This window comes from Lacerta agilis, chromosome 13 (genome assembly GCF_009819535.1).
Source record: "Lacerta agilis isolate rLacAgi1 chromosome 13, rLacAgi1.pri, whole genome shotgun sequence".
Lineage (NCBI taxonomy): Eukaryota > Metazoa > Chordata > Lepidosauria > Squamata > Lacertidae > Lacerta > Lacerta agilis.
Window position 1 is genome coordinate 27,922,817 of NC_046324.1, and position 17,004 is coordinate 27,939,820.

At 47.9% G+C, this 17,004-nt stretch overlaps 1 protein-coding gene across 1 annotated transcript; it reads right to left on the minus strand.

The window, feature by feature from the left end:
• Positions 1 to 805: 805 nt before the first annotated feature.
• EARS2 (glutamyl-tRNA synthetase 2, mitochondrial) lies at positions 806 to 14,613 on the minus strand. Its single transcript, XM_033167419.1, has 9 exons — positions 14,489 to 14,613; positions 12,864 to 13,019; positions 9,840 to 10,029; positions 7,287 to 7,759; positions 4,889 to 4,997; positions 4,277 to 4,430; positions 3,357 to 3,487; positions 2,707 to 2,842; positions 806 to 1,158 (listed from the first exon to the last, which is right to left on the minus strand). The coding sequence occupies exons 1-9, from the start codon at positions 14,577 to 14,579 to the stop codon at positions 1,075 to 1,077; spliced, it is 1,524 nt and encodes a 507-aa protein (XP_033023310.1). The 5' UTR covers positions 14,580 to 14,613; the 3' UTR covers positions 806 to 1,074.
• Between the last annotated feature and the right edge of the window lie 2,391 nt (positions 14,614 to 17,004).

Genomic DNA, 17,004 nt, shown 5'->3' on the forward strand with positions numbered 1-17,004 from the left:
TCGCAGTCTGAGCCATTCAAGGTTGCTCAGTACTCGATATAGGGATGTCTGAGGAGGGCACCACCCTTGTTCTGGAAAGACATCCCAAAACAGTGCTCAGAGGAGCAAAGACCTTTGGAGGCCCTATGCAATGAAGAGATTTTGGTGCCCCAACATATATCTAATTCTAACAATAATCAACTGTAAAATAAAATTGTACTTTTTGAAATGAAACGAAAACTACAGTAAGATGGAAAGCAATGTTTATTTTTGCATAGTTGTAGAAATGATGTTTTGTGTTCAGCCGCACCATGTGGTCCATGGTAAATCCGGCAAGGGGAAATTCCTGTGGTGTCCTCCTTTCCCTTGATGCCCTAAGCACATGCTTATTTTACTTAATGGTTAATCCAGCCCTGGGCAAAGAGACTAGGCTGAGCACCAGAGATGCTATTACACCCAGCAGGACCACGGCATCTCTGTGGATTTGTGGCTGATGATGGTGCAAATGTCACGTCAAGGATTCATATTGATTTTCAATGGTATTTTATTGCTCCTTTTCAGAGAACCAGAGAATTTTAGAGTTGGGAAAGTACCCAAGGGTGATCTAGTCCAACCTACAGCAATTAATTATCTCTGGGATTGTAATGCAGTAAAGATACCTTTTGAATTCTACGGAACTGGACCTTCGGAGCCCTGTTTGGCTCACTCTCCTGTGGCTTCCAAGGTTGAGGCTGCTCCCCAAGTCCCAAAGGAATGCCCAGTGGTGTGACGATGGCTGCGAGGCCACATGGAAAGCGGTCACAGTGGCACTTTGACCTCCAGCCAGTGTTTTTGCTTTCTTTATTAATGCCGCATCAGACTCAACTAGAACCGGAAATCTCCTTAGGGTCTCAGTGCCAATGCCAGGCTGCCAACCCCAGAGCACTTTTAGAGAGAGAGAGAGAGAGAGAGAGAGAGAGAGAGAGAGAGAGAGAGAAGTGGTCAAGTCCGTAGCTGTGGGATGCTCTGCAGTCCACAGGAAGGTGTTTGAGCTTCGTGGAAGGCTTGACATGCAAGCTCTATTGAAAGTTTGGTCGCCTGTTTTGCTTCAACAGGTCAGCTGCAAAGGGCTCTCTGGATCCGTGCGCTGGCCTCTCTGGGCCCCAAGGAGACCATCATCTCAGCAACACTGGGTCCTTCCTGAAATGGACAGGGAGGTTACTCCGGAAAGGGAGGGGGAGCCCTCGCCAACTGGGAAGCAGCAGCTCCCTACTTGAAAACAGGAGCTCCTGAAGCTTTGTGGAAGCTAGAGCCTGAGAGGCCTCCGTTACAGCCTTCCCTCTTCCATATTCCTACCACAATTCAATTGACAGAGTGCTCTACAACCTTTGTAGCTGCAGTACCACCACCCCTCCTGAGTAAACGGCCTCTGCCAAGTATACCTGAAGGGGCGTCTCCACCTCCATCGTTCTGCCCAGACACTGAGGTCCAGCTCAGAGGACCTTCTGGCAGTTCCCTCACTGCGAGAAGTGAGGCTACAGGGAACCAGGCAGAGGGCCTTCTCGGTGGTGGGATCCGCCCTGTGAAACGCCCTCCCACCAGATGTCAAGGAAATAAACAACTATCTGACTTTTAGAAGACACCTGAAGGCAGCCTTGTTTAGGGAAGTTTTTAATGTTTGATCTTTTATTGTGTTTTTAATATCCTGTTGAAATCTGCCCAGGGTGGCTGGGGAGGCCCGGCCAGATGGGCGGGGTATAATTAAATAGTTGTTGTTGTTGTTGTTGTTGTTGTTGTTGTTGTTGTTGTTGTTGTTGTTAGGTAGCAGGCTATTTCCCCCATTTTACACACAGAGGGACTGAGGCTGGGATGTTCTACAGTCCAAACTTTGCCTGAAGAGAAGGGGACTCTTTTACACAGTGAGCAGGCCTTTGATAACCCCTGCATTGTAGCTCAATGTACTTAATTCATTCCGGAGGTCCGTTTTTAACCTGAAACTGCTCTTAACCTGAAGCACCACTTTAGCTAATGGGACCTCCCGCTGTGGCTGCGTCGCCCGAGCACGATTTCTGTTCTTATCCTGAAGCAAAGTTCTTAACCTGAAGCGTTATTTCTGGGTTAGCGGAGTATGTAACCTGAAGCGTATGTAACCCAAGGTACCACTGTATTAGGTGTATAGCTAGCATCTTTATGTTGCCATTCAGGAGCCAAGTAAAGACTTACTTATCATAGAGTTGGAAGGGACCCTGAGGATCGTCTAGTCCAAACCCCTGCAATGCAGGAATAAGTAGTCCCTTAACAGGAATCGAACCTGCAACTTTGGCGTTGTAAGCACCACACTCTAACCAACTGAGCTATCCAGCTCTAGCTTGACCTGTGGGTTTTTGCTCATACTTTTTCATTATTAATTGTCAGGAATGGTCCATCAGTGTTAACTGATTTTTTATTGTTACAAGCCACTGATTTGCTGAAAATGAGGTACAAATAATTTTAGGTCAGCCTTTGTCAATTTGGTGCCCTCTATGTTTTGGACTACAACTCCCATCAGCCCCAACGTGATATGGCTAGTGCTGATGGGAGTTGTAGTCCAAAATACCTCGAGTCTACCAGGATGGGTCTTTTGATCATTTTAAAGAGATGTAGCAACTACCACTGAGGTCGATTAGCAGAGCCAAGCCAGCTATTGGGCTTTAAGAGCAGAGCAATTCAGATGATGAGATTTGGGAAGTGGGTCCCGGGGAAATTTACCTTCTGGCCACTGAGGGCCAAGCGGAGAAGTCTCATCATGCCACTGTACTGGGTCCCACTTATCTGCTCCTGCAGCCGCCTCAAGTCTTTGCCCAGCTCCTCTGGGGTCAGAGCAGCCACTGGCTGTTCCAGCAACCTTTGGGAAGAGAAGGGAGGGGGGGGGAGATATTACTTTCAACTCGTTTTTTTTAAACTGTGGCTCAGTTTTCACTTGGAAAAGCTACTGCCAAGTGATTTCATCATATCCATTTTGCAGGGCAGATTGTTTCACTTGCAGAAGACCCTTCATGTGGCAAGAGTTGTAGAATTGTAGAATTGGAAGGGACCACGAGGGTCATCTAGTCCAACCCCCTGAAATGCCCAATATGGGGCTCAAATGTGTGGGGAATCTTTTGCCCAACCTGGGGCTCAAACCCACAACCCTGAGATTAAGAGTTTCATACTCTACCAACTGAGATAATGTAAGGTTCTATTGTTTATTTACCATATGAGGGAGACCGGCTGAAAAGAAGCTCTTACTCCAGCATAGAAATGACCTGCTGTCACTCAGGTGAGGAGGCTGGTGGAGGAGGCCAGACCTCTAGGTGGCTGCAACATCCCAATGGGTAAAAAAAAAAACCAAAAAAAAGGCAAGGTCCAGGGCAACTCACCTGAGAACCAGCCTTCCTATTTTGTCTGCCTCTGCTGAAATGGTTTGCAGCTCCTCGTGAGGCACGGAGGGTCGGATCCACAAGAAGGCATACTTGGGTGACACCAAGTCCTTGAGGCGGCTTATGTGACCCTGGGAAGGAAGGACCACTGAGGATCAGAGAGACAGGCAGATCAGTTCCCCTGGCTGGAGGCCCCACCCCAACACCACGTCTCTCCCTGCCCCACGGCACCTTCTTACCTTCAAGTTGAAGAGTTTCCAGCTAGGAAACATATATAGCATGAAGTTCGCCTGGCACCTTCATTATACACCTTTAGGCGCCAGGCAAAAATGTTCCTTTTTAACCAGGCCTTTGGTTGATCTGTTTGACATCCTATACCCTTCTAAAATGTGGCTCTTTTCGGGGGTTGGGGTGTTATTGGGTTGTTGTTTTTATTCTGATTATATATGTTGTGATCTTTTCTGTGAACCGCCCTGAGATCTCCAGGTATAAGGCGGTATATAAACTCAACTTAATAAATAATAATAATAACAATTCTTATGCAAATATTGAGGCACCTAGTAACTCAGTGCCACCAGTGTATGGAAATCATCTCGCTCATTTAAGCCTTTATAGAACCTATGTTCATCATAATGATGAAACTCACAGGTGGAGGTCACTGTTATTTTTATATATCTTTATTATTTGTAAAGGAAATCTATGTTTGAGTTAACACTTCATTATCCCTTTGGAGCCATGCTGTATCTTTTGTGCTTCCAGGATGCGACGCTTTGCGGTGTTAAAATTTAGGGCCTTTGTTTTCTTTCCTTTCATTATGTTGGCAATTTATTTTTTATTTTAAAAAAAACAAGAAAGCAAAGAGGCAGGCGCATGCATGCACAGACACACACACCCTCTTTCCCCAGCTATGCCTGACTTACCCTTCTAAGCAGCAGCACCTGCTCCACGTAGCCCTTCTCAAGGACCTCCCGGTCTACCACCTGGCTCCCGTAGGTCTCCTCCACAGAGGCCTGCACCTCTGCCACCAGCTCTTGCCGTTGGAGGTCATCTTCAATCCGACGGGTCAGGTGGATCCTGTGCACACAGACAAAGCCGCTTCATAGAATCATACAATTGAAGAGTTGGAAAGGACCCTGAGGAGCATCTAATCCACCCCCTGCAGTGCTAGAATAAGCACATGGGGATCAAACCTGCAACCTTGACATTGGCAGCACCATGCTTTAACTGGCTAAGCTATAAAGGGTGGGATGACCTTTTAGGGATACACTTCCTCAATTTCTCAGCGATGACTGTTTGCACCCTCTGTGACATCTTGCTTTTTCTTCCCTGAATGCAGCCTGACTTCAAGGAGGAGACAGAAGAGACCTCTGAGCTGGAGGGGGACTGGGCTCCAAGGAAGGGAAGGGGACCAAAAGGTGATGCTCAGCAGATGCAGGACCCACCCCACCCCGGGATAAACAGCCCGCAGATCAACAGCCAACCAGGAAATGCAAGGAAGCTCCCACTACCCCACCCCCCTCTGGTTCCTCCACCTGTTGAACTCAGACAGCTTCTCAAGATCCAGCAGGGCCGAGTGCCTTTCGATCTTGCTCACGTTGAACTCCTCAATCAGCTCCTTCAACGTCCTGCCCATCCGGTTATCTGCAAAAGAAACCAAGAGTTCTGCTGCACTCGTCTTTCATGGCTGCCCACCGGCCGCCATCAGGAGCTCAGGTGAAGCCCATCAGCAAGCAGCTCCAATGCAGACCCCTTGCAAGGCCATGTGTCTCAGCACCCATCAGCTGATCGGCACTGCCTCTGAAGCCCTTTGGATTGCAAACAGACCTCAAAGGGATGGCAGGCACAAGTCCACTGCCACACCTTTGCCTAAAGTCACCTCTGATGTGGGGAGCAAAGGGGAAAGGTGTGGTGTTTATGATTTAAAACCACAAATGCGTGAGTTCAAAGGAAAGGCAGACAAAGGAAGTTGACCAGCAACAACCTGTCTGAGAGAATGGGGGAAAGAAAAGAGCTTCCCCTTGCTCTCATCCAGGAACTTTTATTGAACACAAAAACCCGCCTTCCAAGATTCAAATCATCCAATCACAGTGTCCAGAGCAAACTCCCCCCACAGGCCATGTGGCCAGGTGGAGAACAAAGAATCTTTGAACTTAGCAGAAAACCGGTTTGATCTAACCCTACTTCCTAGGCTACAGGTAATTAGCATTCCAAGATCAGGTAGAAGAAAGACACAAGATTGATAGGAGGAAGTGAAGAAACAAGCATCCTGGCCATATTGACACTTCCCAGGCCTCCAGGATGTTAGCAGATATACTTCAAAGAGACAAAAGGGACAGATGCTCTGAGGTTATCAAAAATACACTCATTGCCATGTGCTTGTGAGCTAAACAGCAACCAAATTGGAAAAAAGAGACGTGACTCTGTTGCTAGCCAGCAACGGAGTTTTAAGACACAGCCAATTAATACAGCCAGATTCAGGTCATGTAGGATAAATATGAAAATCATATTTTGCCACCAAACCAGCAAGGAGCTTTGCACTCAAGCACAACCGCATATATGGGTATCGGAATGTCCCGCTCGACCTTCACAATGTTCTTAGGCAATTTATTTATTCCTTATTTATCCGGTATGAACACTACAGAAAGGGGTGTGTGGTTAAAGGGAAATAGCTTTGTAGGCTAATTCAGGCCCACAAGCTGCAGATCTCCCACTCCTAGGTTAGGAGATGCTTTAGAAACATAGGAAGCTGTTTTACCCCATCGGACCTTTGGTCCATGTAGCTCAGTACTGCCAACACTTGACAGGCAGTTGTTCTCTAGGGTTTCAGGCAGGGACTCTTTCCTAGCCACACCTGGAGGTGCCACTGTGGATTGAATTTCTGACCTGCAACCCCTTCTCAAGTCTGGGCTTCCTACAGCAAGGGATTAGACTCCTGCTGCCTTGGTTGCATAAACACATCCCCAGTGCCCCCACTTTACCCTACAAAAAGCATTATTCAGAGTAACAGTTTGCACAACCCACAATTGCACATTTATTCAAAATTCAATTACAATCGTACCTCGTGTTACGAACGCTGCATGTTGCATTCGTCACGTGTTACGAACGCGCCAAACCCGGAAGTACCGGAACGGGTTACTTCCAGGTTCGGCGGTTCGCGCAGACACACAAAATGACATCAAGCACATGCGCAGAAGAGCCGAATAGCGTCACGCACATGCGCAGACGCGGCTCTTCAAGTTGCAGACCTTTCAGGTTACGAACGGGGCTCCGGAACAGATCCCGTTCGTAACCAGAGCTACCACTGCACAGTTGTACCTTGGAAGTCAAACGGAATCCGTTCCAGAAGTCCGTTCATCTTCCAAAACATTTGGAAACCAAGGGGCAGCTTGGCTGCAGGAAGCTCTTGCAGCCAATCAGAACCTGCAGAACCCGTGTCGGATGTTCGGGTTCCAAAGAATGTTTGCAAACTGGAACACTCACTTCTGGATTTGCGGCGTTCGGGAGCCAAAACGTTTGAGTCGCAAGGAGTTCGACTTCTGAGGTACAACTATTTAATTTAATTAATTCATCGACATTGATGATAACTATTTCCACCTCTAGCACCTGCCTGCAGCTCCCTTGCCCAGGTAATCCAACTGCCCTCCACTTTGGGACCCACTGGAATCGATGGCACACAACTCTCTAGCATTCCATGGAGAAGCAACAGCAATGGGCTAAGCAGAAAATGTCCCGGGAGGCCTCAGGAAGCCCAGGGACTACCTAATGAGGAGGGACTAGCTACAGGAGGGACTGCACTGAACACTGTCATTTGCCAAGTCAAGGTGGAAAAGCGGGACACCCATAATTTTATAAGTAGGATTCAAATATAAGCAGAGAATAGACACCAACTGAGCCAGCCAGCTGGGGTGTCGAAGGCTCCGGCCTCATTACCTGCAAATCCAGAGCCACAATTTGTCATGATGTCCAGCAGGGCTTCGGGCAACCAGCCATCCTGCGCAAGCTGCTCCACAAAGATGTCCCCCTGCCTCTTGGAAAGCTTGCTGCCGTCTTTGTTCAGGAGCAGCGGGAGGTGGCCAAATTGAGGCGGGTCCCAGCCAAAGGCCCCGTAGAGGAGGAGGTGCTTGGAGGTGGAGATGAGCCACTCTGCCCCCCGCAGGACATGGCTGATCCCCATGACGTGGTCATCCACCACGTTGGCCAGGTGGTAGGTGGGGAAGCCATCGCTCTTCAGGATCACCGGATCCCCTTCGACGCTGGCGACAGTGTGCTTGCTCCAGCCGTGGATCAGGTCGCAGAAGGGCTCCGAGTTCTCCTCCAGGCGGAAGCGCATGACGGAGTCAGCGCCCTGAGACACCTTCTCAGCCACCTGCTTGGGGCTCAGGTGGCGGCACCTGTTGTCATACCTGTAAGGAGAGGGACAGGGTTAGGAAGCATGTCTGGAGCAGGAGCAGGAGCAGAAGACTTCATCTGTAACCTAAGCTGCTGGTTCTCATTCATTTGAACCCACACAAAACTCCAACGCTTTGAGAAACCCAGTTGACCAGACCACCCTGCCTTTGATGGAGTTAGGAAACATATCTCCAGAACTTGCACTTTTACAAGGGTCACACATTGGCACTTTGGAACTTCTCTCCCCCGCTTTTATGTATTAATTTTTCTTATTTTCAGTTAATTCACATTACATATTAATTGCCATACATCTTCATCATTGTACATAACATGAATAAATTATTTCTGCAAATTCCCCACATCTAACCCGGCAACCACCTCCCCTTATACCCAAATGCCCGTGTTACTTCCTTCACCCACATGCGTGATATCCAACTTATTACTTAATAAAAACCTCTAACATTGTGTTCATTTTTATTCATTACAATAGTCATTAATCTATTTTTAAAAAGAGAGAGGAAAACATAACTTCTTAATGGGTTCAGTCTATACTTATCCAGAGATTTCTAATAGAATGATTTTGTACAATATATTCTTCAACACATTTCCATTCCTTTCTTAAAATTTCGTTTTGATTGCAATCTGATTGATGCTGTCACTTTGGAACTTCCTGTCTGTTGATTTTTTAATTGTTCATTTGCAGTATTTATAGCCCACGGTATTTTCAATCCCAGAGTGGGGAAGAAAGCAATGAAAACAGAGAAAAACAACGTACAAAAGTCACAAAATCAGTTACAAGAAACGATTAAGGTAAACAAGGAAAATTACAGCCACAAAAAAACATTTCCAATTTAACCAAATACCTAGGTAAAAACAGATCTGTTTCAAACATAGCCAGTGTGGTGTAGTGGTTAGTGTGTTGGACTAAGACCTGGGAGACTCGGGTTTGAATCCCCAATCAGCCATGAAGCTCAATGGGGGGGGGGGGCTGGGGCAGTCACTGCCTCTCAGCCTGGCCTACCTCACAGGGCTGTTTGCGAGGATAAAGTGGAGAAATGGGAAATCATGTATGCCACTTTAAGTTCTTTGAAAGGTGGGATATAAACATAATAAAAAGGGGGGGGAGACTGAAACAGATGGTTCCAGTTACAGGTAGGTAGCCGTGTTGGTCTGCCATAGTCAAAACAATATAAAAAATAAGAAATTCCTTCCAGTAGCACCTTAGAGACCAACTAAGTTTGTTCTTGGTATGAGCTTTCGTGTGCAATGCACACTTCTTCAGATACACTGAAACAGAAGTCACCAGACCCTTAAAACAGATGGTGTTAGCGACATTTCCCCATCCCCATTTCAATTATGGCTGCCGACTCTGTCCCTCTCTCGTCTCTCCCACAAAGAGAACCTATACTCTGCGGCTTTTGAACAACTTAACACATTTTGCCCCCGCCCCCAAACCCTCCAAGTTCTCACTCTGAGCAGGATAAATAGTTGCCCACAAGCAGCCATAACAAAAGATCTCCCAAGCCCTTCTCCACAGTAGCAACAGAGCAATAAATATATACTCTGGTCTATGGGGTCACGAAGAGTCGGACACGACTGAACGACTGAACAACAACAAGGAAGTTTGGGGAGCGGGCATCAAGCCACAGCTAGTGCTTCTCTCTCCTTCCCTCTTAGATTCACAGAATTAGTCCAACTCCTTGCAATGCATTGGGCAAGGGTCCTTGCTATATTGTTCCAGATACTGCTGGAGATTGAGAAACATGCCTCCGAAGCCGATAAGCCTGATAAGGCAAACACTGGCCTTTCCCGACCATCAAGGCCATCCTTGAGTGTAAGCATGCTGAGTCAAGGCCAGAAGTCCACACAGCCCCACACAGGGACGATCCTTTGGGCTCACCCAGTCCTGCCTGCTGATTCCACATCAGCCAAATGTCAGCCCCCATCCCACCCCCATTCGGGATTCTCCTTGGAAGAACGCAGAATTGTCAAAGGCAGAGAGACGTGTAGCAATCCTGCGGCTGAGCAGGACCCAGGTTGCGTCAGCAGCCAAGCAGAGAGCACACCCAGCTCTAACCTCCACCTGATCCTTACCGCGGCGTCTGCCGGTTCCTCAGCGCCTCTTTCTTCAGCAGCTCCAGGCGCTGGGGGGTGCAAAAGCAACGGTAGGCAGCCCCCTTCTCCAGAAGCAGCTCTGCGGCTTCCCTGTATAGGCTGAGTCGCTGGGATTGTTGGTAGGGGGCCGCCAGGCCGCCCCGGCGAGGGCTCTCCTCGGGTGGGATGCCTGCAAGGGGAGGTAGGGGACAGCTCTTCAGAAGCAACCAAGAGCAAAGGGATCCCAAACGTGGTCTTACCTGCCCTCCCGTGGACCACTTGGAAGTTGCTGAGGATGGCCAAGCACTTACCAGTAATGATTTTCCTGGCCATCGTAGCAAGCGCAATGTGGCATGCTAGATGCTGCATGATTTCGAACGGCTTCTTCTGTTTTTTTTTTTTACATATTGCATTTTATAGCTTTACAATTTGAATTCACAATGCAAAGCAATAAAATACCTTATCGGAAATTAAAAGAAGCAATAGAAACACAACCGAAAATCAATATGAGTATTTAATGCCATGGATGTGCCATCTCCCATCTTCGGATACAAATCCGCAGGAAAAAATGATCCAGTGGGACAGAGAGACACCCCTATGAATAAAGGTAGCAGTGTTGGGGAATTTTGAGTTTAGAGAAAAGGCAACTAAGAGGCTGTATGATAGAGACCTAGAAAAGGATTCATGGCATGGAGACAGTGGATGGAGAAGAGTTATTCTCCCCCTTTCATAACACTAGAACTTAGTGGGGGCAGCCAATGAAGGTGAATGTTGGAAGATTCAGGAGAGATAAAAGGAAGTACTTCTTCATGCAGGGCATAGTTAATTTGTAGAACAGGAGGAAGTGGCGGCTACCAACTTGGATGGATTTAAAAGAGGATTAGACAAACTCATGGAGGAGAAAGCTATTGATTGCTACTAGACACCAGTGACTGTTCTCTGCTTCCACTTCTGAAGGCAGCAGTGCTTCCGAGTACCAGTTGCTATAAACCACAGGAGACGAGAGAGCTCTTGTGCTCGAATCCTGCTAGCGTGTTTCCCACAGACATCTGGCAACAGGATGCTGGACAAGATGGGCCAATGGCCTGATCCAGCAAGATCTTATGTTGTCATGGACCACATGAATGGAGCTTGTGGACAAGAGTTAACGTGCAACTCATAAGCTGAAGTCAATTCAATTTAAAAAATCAGCTTTGAAAATTAAGTTTATGGGGGTTTTTTTGGGGGGGGGACTAAGTGCCGAAGCATATGCCTGCACTGCCCAGGGTTGGCACACTCCCGAAGGGCGCAGGGCACCCACACACCACAGTTCAGGGTAGGAGAGTGGAAGGGAAGCTGCTGCTCACTCTCCTCCTGCTCTCCGCAGCCAGGTCAGACATGACCTGGCAATGGAGCTGCTGCGGCCAGGTGCGCCTCCCCACGACTGAGGAGGGCTGCTCTCTGCCGCTGGGTCAGAAGAGCTGCTGCCGCCGGGCGCGAGGTGTGCCGCCCACTCGCCTGCCATTTTGTCACTCCCCTCAGTCATGGCACCCAGGGCAGACCTCACCCACCACACCCCACTCCCTACACCTCTGGGGGAACTCGAGTGCAAGTTTTGAAAAGTGCAGACATAGATAGCCTTACAGTGACTCAGATCATTTAAATCCCAGAGAGGCTCGAACTCCCCACATCCCATAATCACATGATGATTTTATCAGGTGAAGGAGTGGCGACTCATTATCTGCTCCCCTGGTTTTAAAAAAATCCCCATTCCCAGGTCACTTAAATCCCAACTCACGGGACTGTGCTGCAGCCCAGTGGTCAATACACACATTTCCCCCTTTTAAACAAAGCTTTTCTGATGGAAATGCCTGTAGCAAGAGTTAGAGGAAGATAGCCCAGAGTGTAAAAGGGCAGGCAATCTTGCAAAAGAGGCCCAACCCTGCAGGCACGAGTGGGCACCCCAGTGACAAAAGCATCAAGAAGCAGGCAGGTGAGTTAGGCACCTGTGAGAGTACAGCCACAGGGCGAGGACACCAGAACAATCAACCCTCACCCTTTTTGGATCTTGCAAATCCCAAATTTCCAAATAGAAAAACTATAACAAAGAAAATGCGTGTTATGCAGGTGAAAAAACAAATCAAGTGTGGGAGGGAGCCATCCAATTACTGAACACAGAGTGTCGGATGTACAAATCTTTGCTTGCTGGACAGAAGCCATATGTGTCTAAAGTGTGGTGGATAACTCACCATCAGCAATTAAATTTAGTTTCCTTGAGGCCAAGGCAGCTGACCTGGAGACTGTGTTTTGCTTCGGGGGGTTTTTTTGCAAGTAAGCAAGGAAATAAGGAGAGGGGAGTCTGAACCCCTTTCTATGAGGTTAAGCATCAGGGAGGGTGGATAACTTGCTGAGAGTGATGGGGCAGCTGTCCTGTTCTCCAAGGTGGTTTATGATGATGCTGGGAAAGAAAAGCGGGGGTGGCAAGAGGAAGGGGCTGGAATACTTTCTATTTCCCCACTCCCCGGATAAGACAGAAAAACCAAGAACAAAGAGACCTACATTGGCTCCCAGTACGTTTCTGAGCACAATCCAAAATGCTGGTGCTGACCTTTAAAACCCTAAACAGCCTTGACCCGAAGAAGCATCTCCACCCCAATCATCCAGCCTGGACACTGAGCTCCAGCTCTGAGGGCCCTCACTGTGAGAAGTGAAGTTACAAGGAACCAGGCAGAGGGCATTCTCAGTAGTGGCACCCACCCTGTGGAACACCCTCCCATCAGATGTCAAGAAGATAACTATACAACCTTGGGAAGACATCTGAAGGTAGCCCTGCATAGGGAAGTTTTTTAATGTTTAATGCAACCCAGTTAGATGGGCGGGGTATAAATAATAAAATTATTGTTGTTATTATTGTTGTTGTTATTAAGGATCTGATCATCTTGCACTCCTTCCCCGGGGAAACCTGGCAAAGGATGCAACCCCACACACTGTTTGGCCCCTATGGTAGAGCATGAACTGCATGCATGTGTGGGGAAGGAGAATTACCTGCCCATTCCAGCATATCTTCTATGCCTTCAGCAGCCCCGGGCACCACCCGGCTTTGGTCTGTGTCCTCCAGTCTGAGAATGAAGCTCCCTTGGTGTTTCTTGGCAAATAGGTAGTTGTACAAAGCAGTCCGCAGGCCACCTAAGTGCAGGAACCCTGCACAGCACATAGAAAAGGAAGAGCAGGGTACATGAGGCACAACTCTGGTGCTAGAATCAGAGGCTGTTTGCTGTTCTAGCTGAAAAGAGAACCTCCACATCAAGAGTCATTCCACTTCCAATTACATGAGCAGGAGAGAAGTGAATGGTTTGAAATGTGCAAGCAGTTGAAAACTATATTTCTTCTCAAAATAATATTAGAATTCAGGCTGGCTGGTTCAGAACATGCAATGCATATCACAGCCCCAAGAGGCGACCGTTTACTTAGTTAACTTTTAAAAGAGGAACAGTCAAAAGTAGGGAGAAAAGGTGTGCTGAGAGATGTTAACAATGACTTCTGAAATGGAACTCCGTGTTCAAGAGCAGTCTACCTCTGATTAACAAAGGAAGCTTCCCAGAAACATGCACTTGGTCTTTCTTGGATGCAGCTGTGATGGAATAGAATTTCCACCTTCTGCAACCAGCACTGTTATGATGGCAGTTGCGAGGCAAACTATATGGAGATCACCAGGTTGGGGAAGGCTGAATAAGATAGTTTTTTGGTCTGATCCATCCACCTGGGCAATTCTTGTGCTATCCCCGCATATCCAACTTCACCTGGGTTCAGGGATCTTCAACCACAAGGGTAAGCAAACTTCAGGCTTCCATGATCTACTCTGATTTCTACTGAGACACCTTTGACAAACCCCTTTGTTTTTGTTCCCCAACACACAAGGGCCTAACAGCAGCACCTCAGCTCCAATGACAGTCATAGAAATCAACAGGCATTCAATTAGTCCTGCATAACTCATGATTCATGAAGCGGATTAGATCCCACCAGTAAAACATTTTTGGTGGTTACTTATATATAACTCAATGAGCAAGTGTTGTGTAGTGAACAGAGGCCTAGGATTTTGGGAGACCACATTCTTTTTATGACTAAATTGTTTTTAATATACAGTAGTTTGAATGCTGTGTTACCCATCCTGGGACCTTAGTGTGAAGGGCAGGTAAAAAAATTAATTGATACCTATTAATACTTGTTATATGGCTATGCATAATCATTTTGACATAGCGTGGTTCCCATTTATAACCAACAATAGTGTATTACACAAACCTCCAACGACTCATGCATTGCTATGGAAGGGGTTATTTGCCTTTCCCCTGATGGGTTCTCTTAAACCTGTTTCAGACTATCCCCTTTGTTGTTGATGATGATGATGGCACAGTTACAGCTGCGGGGTTTGTTCTCTTTTTATTTCTCTGCACATCCTATTGACTTTTTACAGCTGTAGTTTCAGCAAACCAGCAAACACGTTATTTTTAAAAAATATGATAATAATATCCGATTTGGCGAATCGCTTTTGCAAACTGCCCGGGAAGGCAGCACAAAAGCACCCGAATAACCCTAATCTTGTCAGGCAGCGGCCCAAGGAAGTCCCCACGGCAGCTAGGCGAGGAGCTCCGCGTGGCTCCGGGACAGCTCACCTGTGGGGCTGGGCGCGAACCTCACCCGCACGCCGGACCCCCGGACTGCGCCTCGCAAGGCATCCCCCACCGCTGCAGCGCCCAGTCCCATGGCAGCGGCGGCAGCGGCCTCGCAGCTGTAGACTCAACAGGCAGCGGCAGAAGCGCACGTGGTCTAACAATATGCCCCGCCCTGCGCGCCCCATTGGCTACATTCCGTCGGTCATTCAGTTTCCGACAGGAACAAGGGGCGGAGCCAGACTTAAAGAAACCGCGTCCTTGCTGACACTGCGCTCGGAAGCGGCCGCAGAAATGGGGCAACTCTGAAGTGGGACCAAATCCTATCAGGTTTACTTTTTATTTTTAAATTATTTTAAAATTTTAATAGTATCTTTCTTTTTCTATTCTATATTAAGGGGAGGAAGAGAGGGTGGATTTATTTTTTGTTGTTGTTCAGTCGTTCAGTCGTGTCCGACTCTTCGTGACCCCATGGACCAGAGCACGCCAGGCACGCCTATCCTTCACTGCCTCCCGCAGTTTGGCCAAACTCATGTTAGTAGCTTCGAGAACACTGTCCAACCATCTCATCCTCTGTCGTCCCCTTCTCCTTGTGCCCTCCATCTTTCCCAACATCAGGGTCTTTTCCAGGGAGTCTTCTCTTCTCATGAGGTGGCCAAAGTACTGGAGCCTCAACTTCAGGATCTGTCCTTCTAGTGAGCACTCAGGGCTGATTTCTTTGAGAATGGATAGGTTTGATCTTCTTGCAGTCCATGGGACTCTCAAGAGTCTCCTCCAGCACCATACTGGAGTGGCTTGCCAGTTCCTTCTCCAGGTGGATCACGTTTGGTCCAAACTCTCCACTATGACCTGTCGGATTTATTTTTATATATACATTATTTTTGTGGGGGGGTTTTGGCTAATAGAACCTGGATTAAGCTGTTCCAATCAATTTACTCGTGTATATATATACGTGTGTGTGTATTTATATTATTTATTTCATAAAGTGTGTACACTGCTTGATTATAAAAACAAAAACCTCTTCAAGCAGTTTTCAAAAAAAAAGAAACAAAGTATATGAAACAATAAAATTATCAATAAGACAAGTTAGCAACAATAATCTAGGCAGCACAACAAATTAGCAAGAAGGCTGACCATTGGTGTCTCCTTTGCATCCTGCTTGGGGTGGGCTTCCCAGAGGAGGATGCACCTAGTTGGCCACTGCCCCTATGGGAGACAGGCTTGCAGCAGAGCTCTAAGGGCCACCCTTCTCTAGGGAAATCAACCTGAGGGGCAGAGCAGCTGCCTGCCATGCAAAAGGTCCTGGGTGGGAAAGAGTCCCTGCCAGAGTTCCTGGAGACTGGCTGTGCTAAGACTCAGTAACTGTATGTTCCTGTAAAAGCAGCCAGTGTCTTGTAGCTTTAAAAAAAAAAAAAAAAAGACTAGTAACTTTATTCTGATTAGCTTCCATTTATTGGCTGGTTGGTTCTGTGTTCTCCTGCTCTACTGAGGCTCTTTTGAGGCGTGTTGAGAACTTGGCTTTTGATAGTGCTGTTTTATTAGCTGTATTGTAATACACTTTTTTACATTGTTTTAATTCTTTCAGAGTTTAATTACTTTTAAATGATTGTGTTGCTTTTATTTGTTGAAGCCACCTTGAGTCCCCTTGTGGAGTAAAAGCAGGATATAAATAACAACAGACAGAGGCGGCAGCAAGAAGGCGGTGGTCAAAACTGTGTCAAATATTTAATAAATAATAATTAAATAATATTTATTTATTTATTATTTTTTTAAAAGCGTCATTCCCTTTTCTATCTTTCTTTAAGGCTTTTCCACCGCCTCTCCAGCTTGGGCGACTTACAAAACCAAACCACATGGTACTTCAACGCTCTTACCTACGACGGAGCAGCCTCCGCCAACTTCGTGCCTTCCACTGGGCTTTTGGACTACAACTCCCATCAGCCCCTGCCGCTACAACAGCCATGTTGGCTGGCTGACTATGGGGTGAAGGAGGTGGCGGGAGCTGTAGTCCAAAACATCCGGACTGGCGAGCGAAGGTTTCGAGGCGGAAGGGGCGGGCTACGGAGGCCGACGGAGGCCAATCCGGACCGCCCGGTGCTTTTCCCGGCACCCCCCCGGGCGGGTTGTACACAATCATCATGGCTGCCGCCTCTGCCTCCCCCGGTGCGCGCGCGCTAGAGAGAACGGGGTCCACCAGGGGCGGGGGCGCGCGGAGGGAAACGGGGCAAGGCCCGGGCTGTACACATTGGGCGTGGGCGACCCCCGGCCTTCCCTCTCCCCGTGCCAGGGAAGCCCCAAATGCCCCCCTCAAGGCAGCGACTAGGCTGGGTTGGGATGGAGGTCCCCCCCTTCACCCTCACCTGCCTCCCCTCTCTCGGCCTCCTGCCCGCTCTCGTGCCTTGAGCCACTTTTCCTAAAGCGCCACCCACCCAGGAAAGCTTCCTCGGGTCTTCCTCCAGGGAAGCGCCCTGGCACGAGGGAGGGGGTTTCCCAGGCGGGTAGCCGAGGTCTGCCTGGCT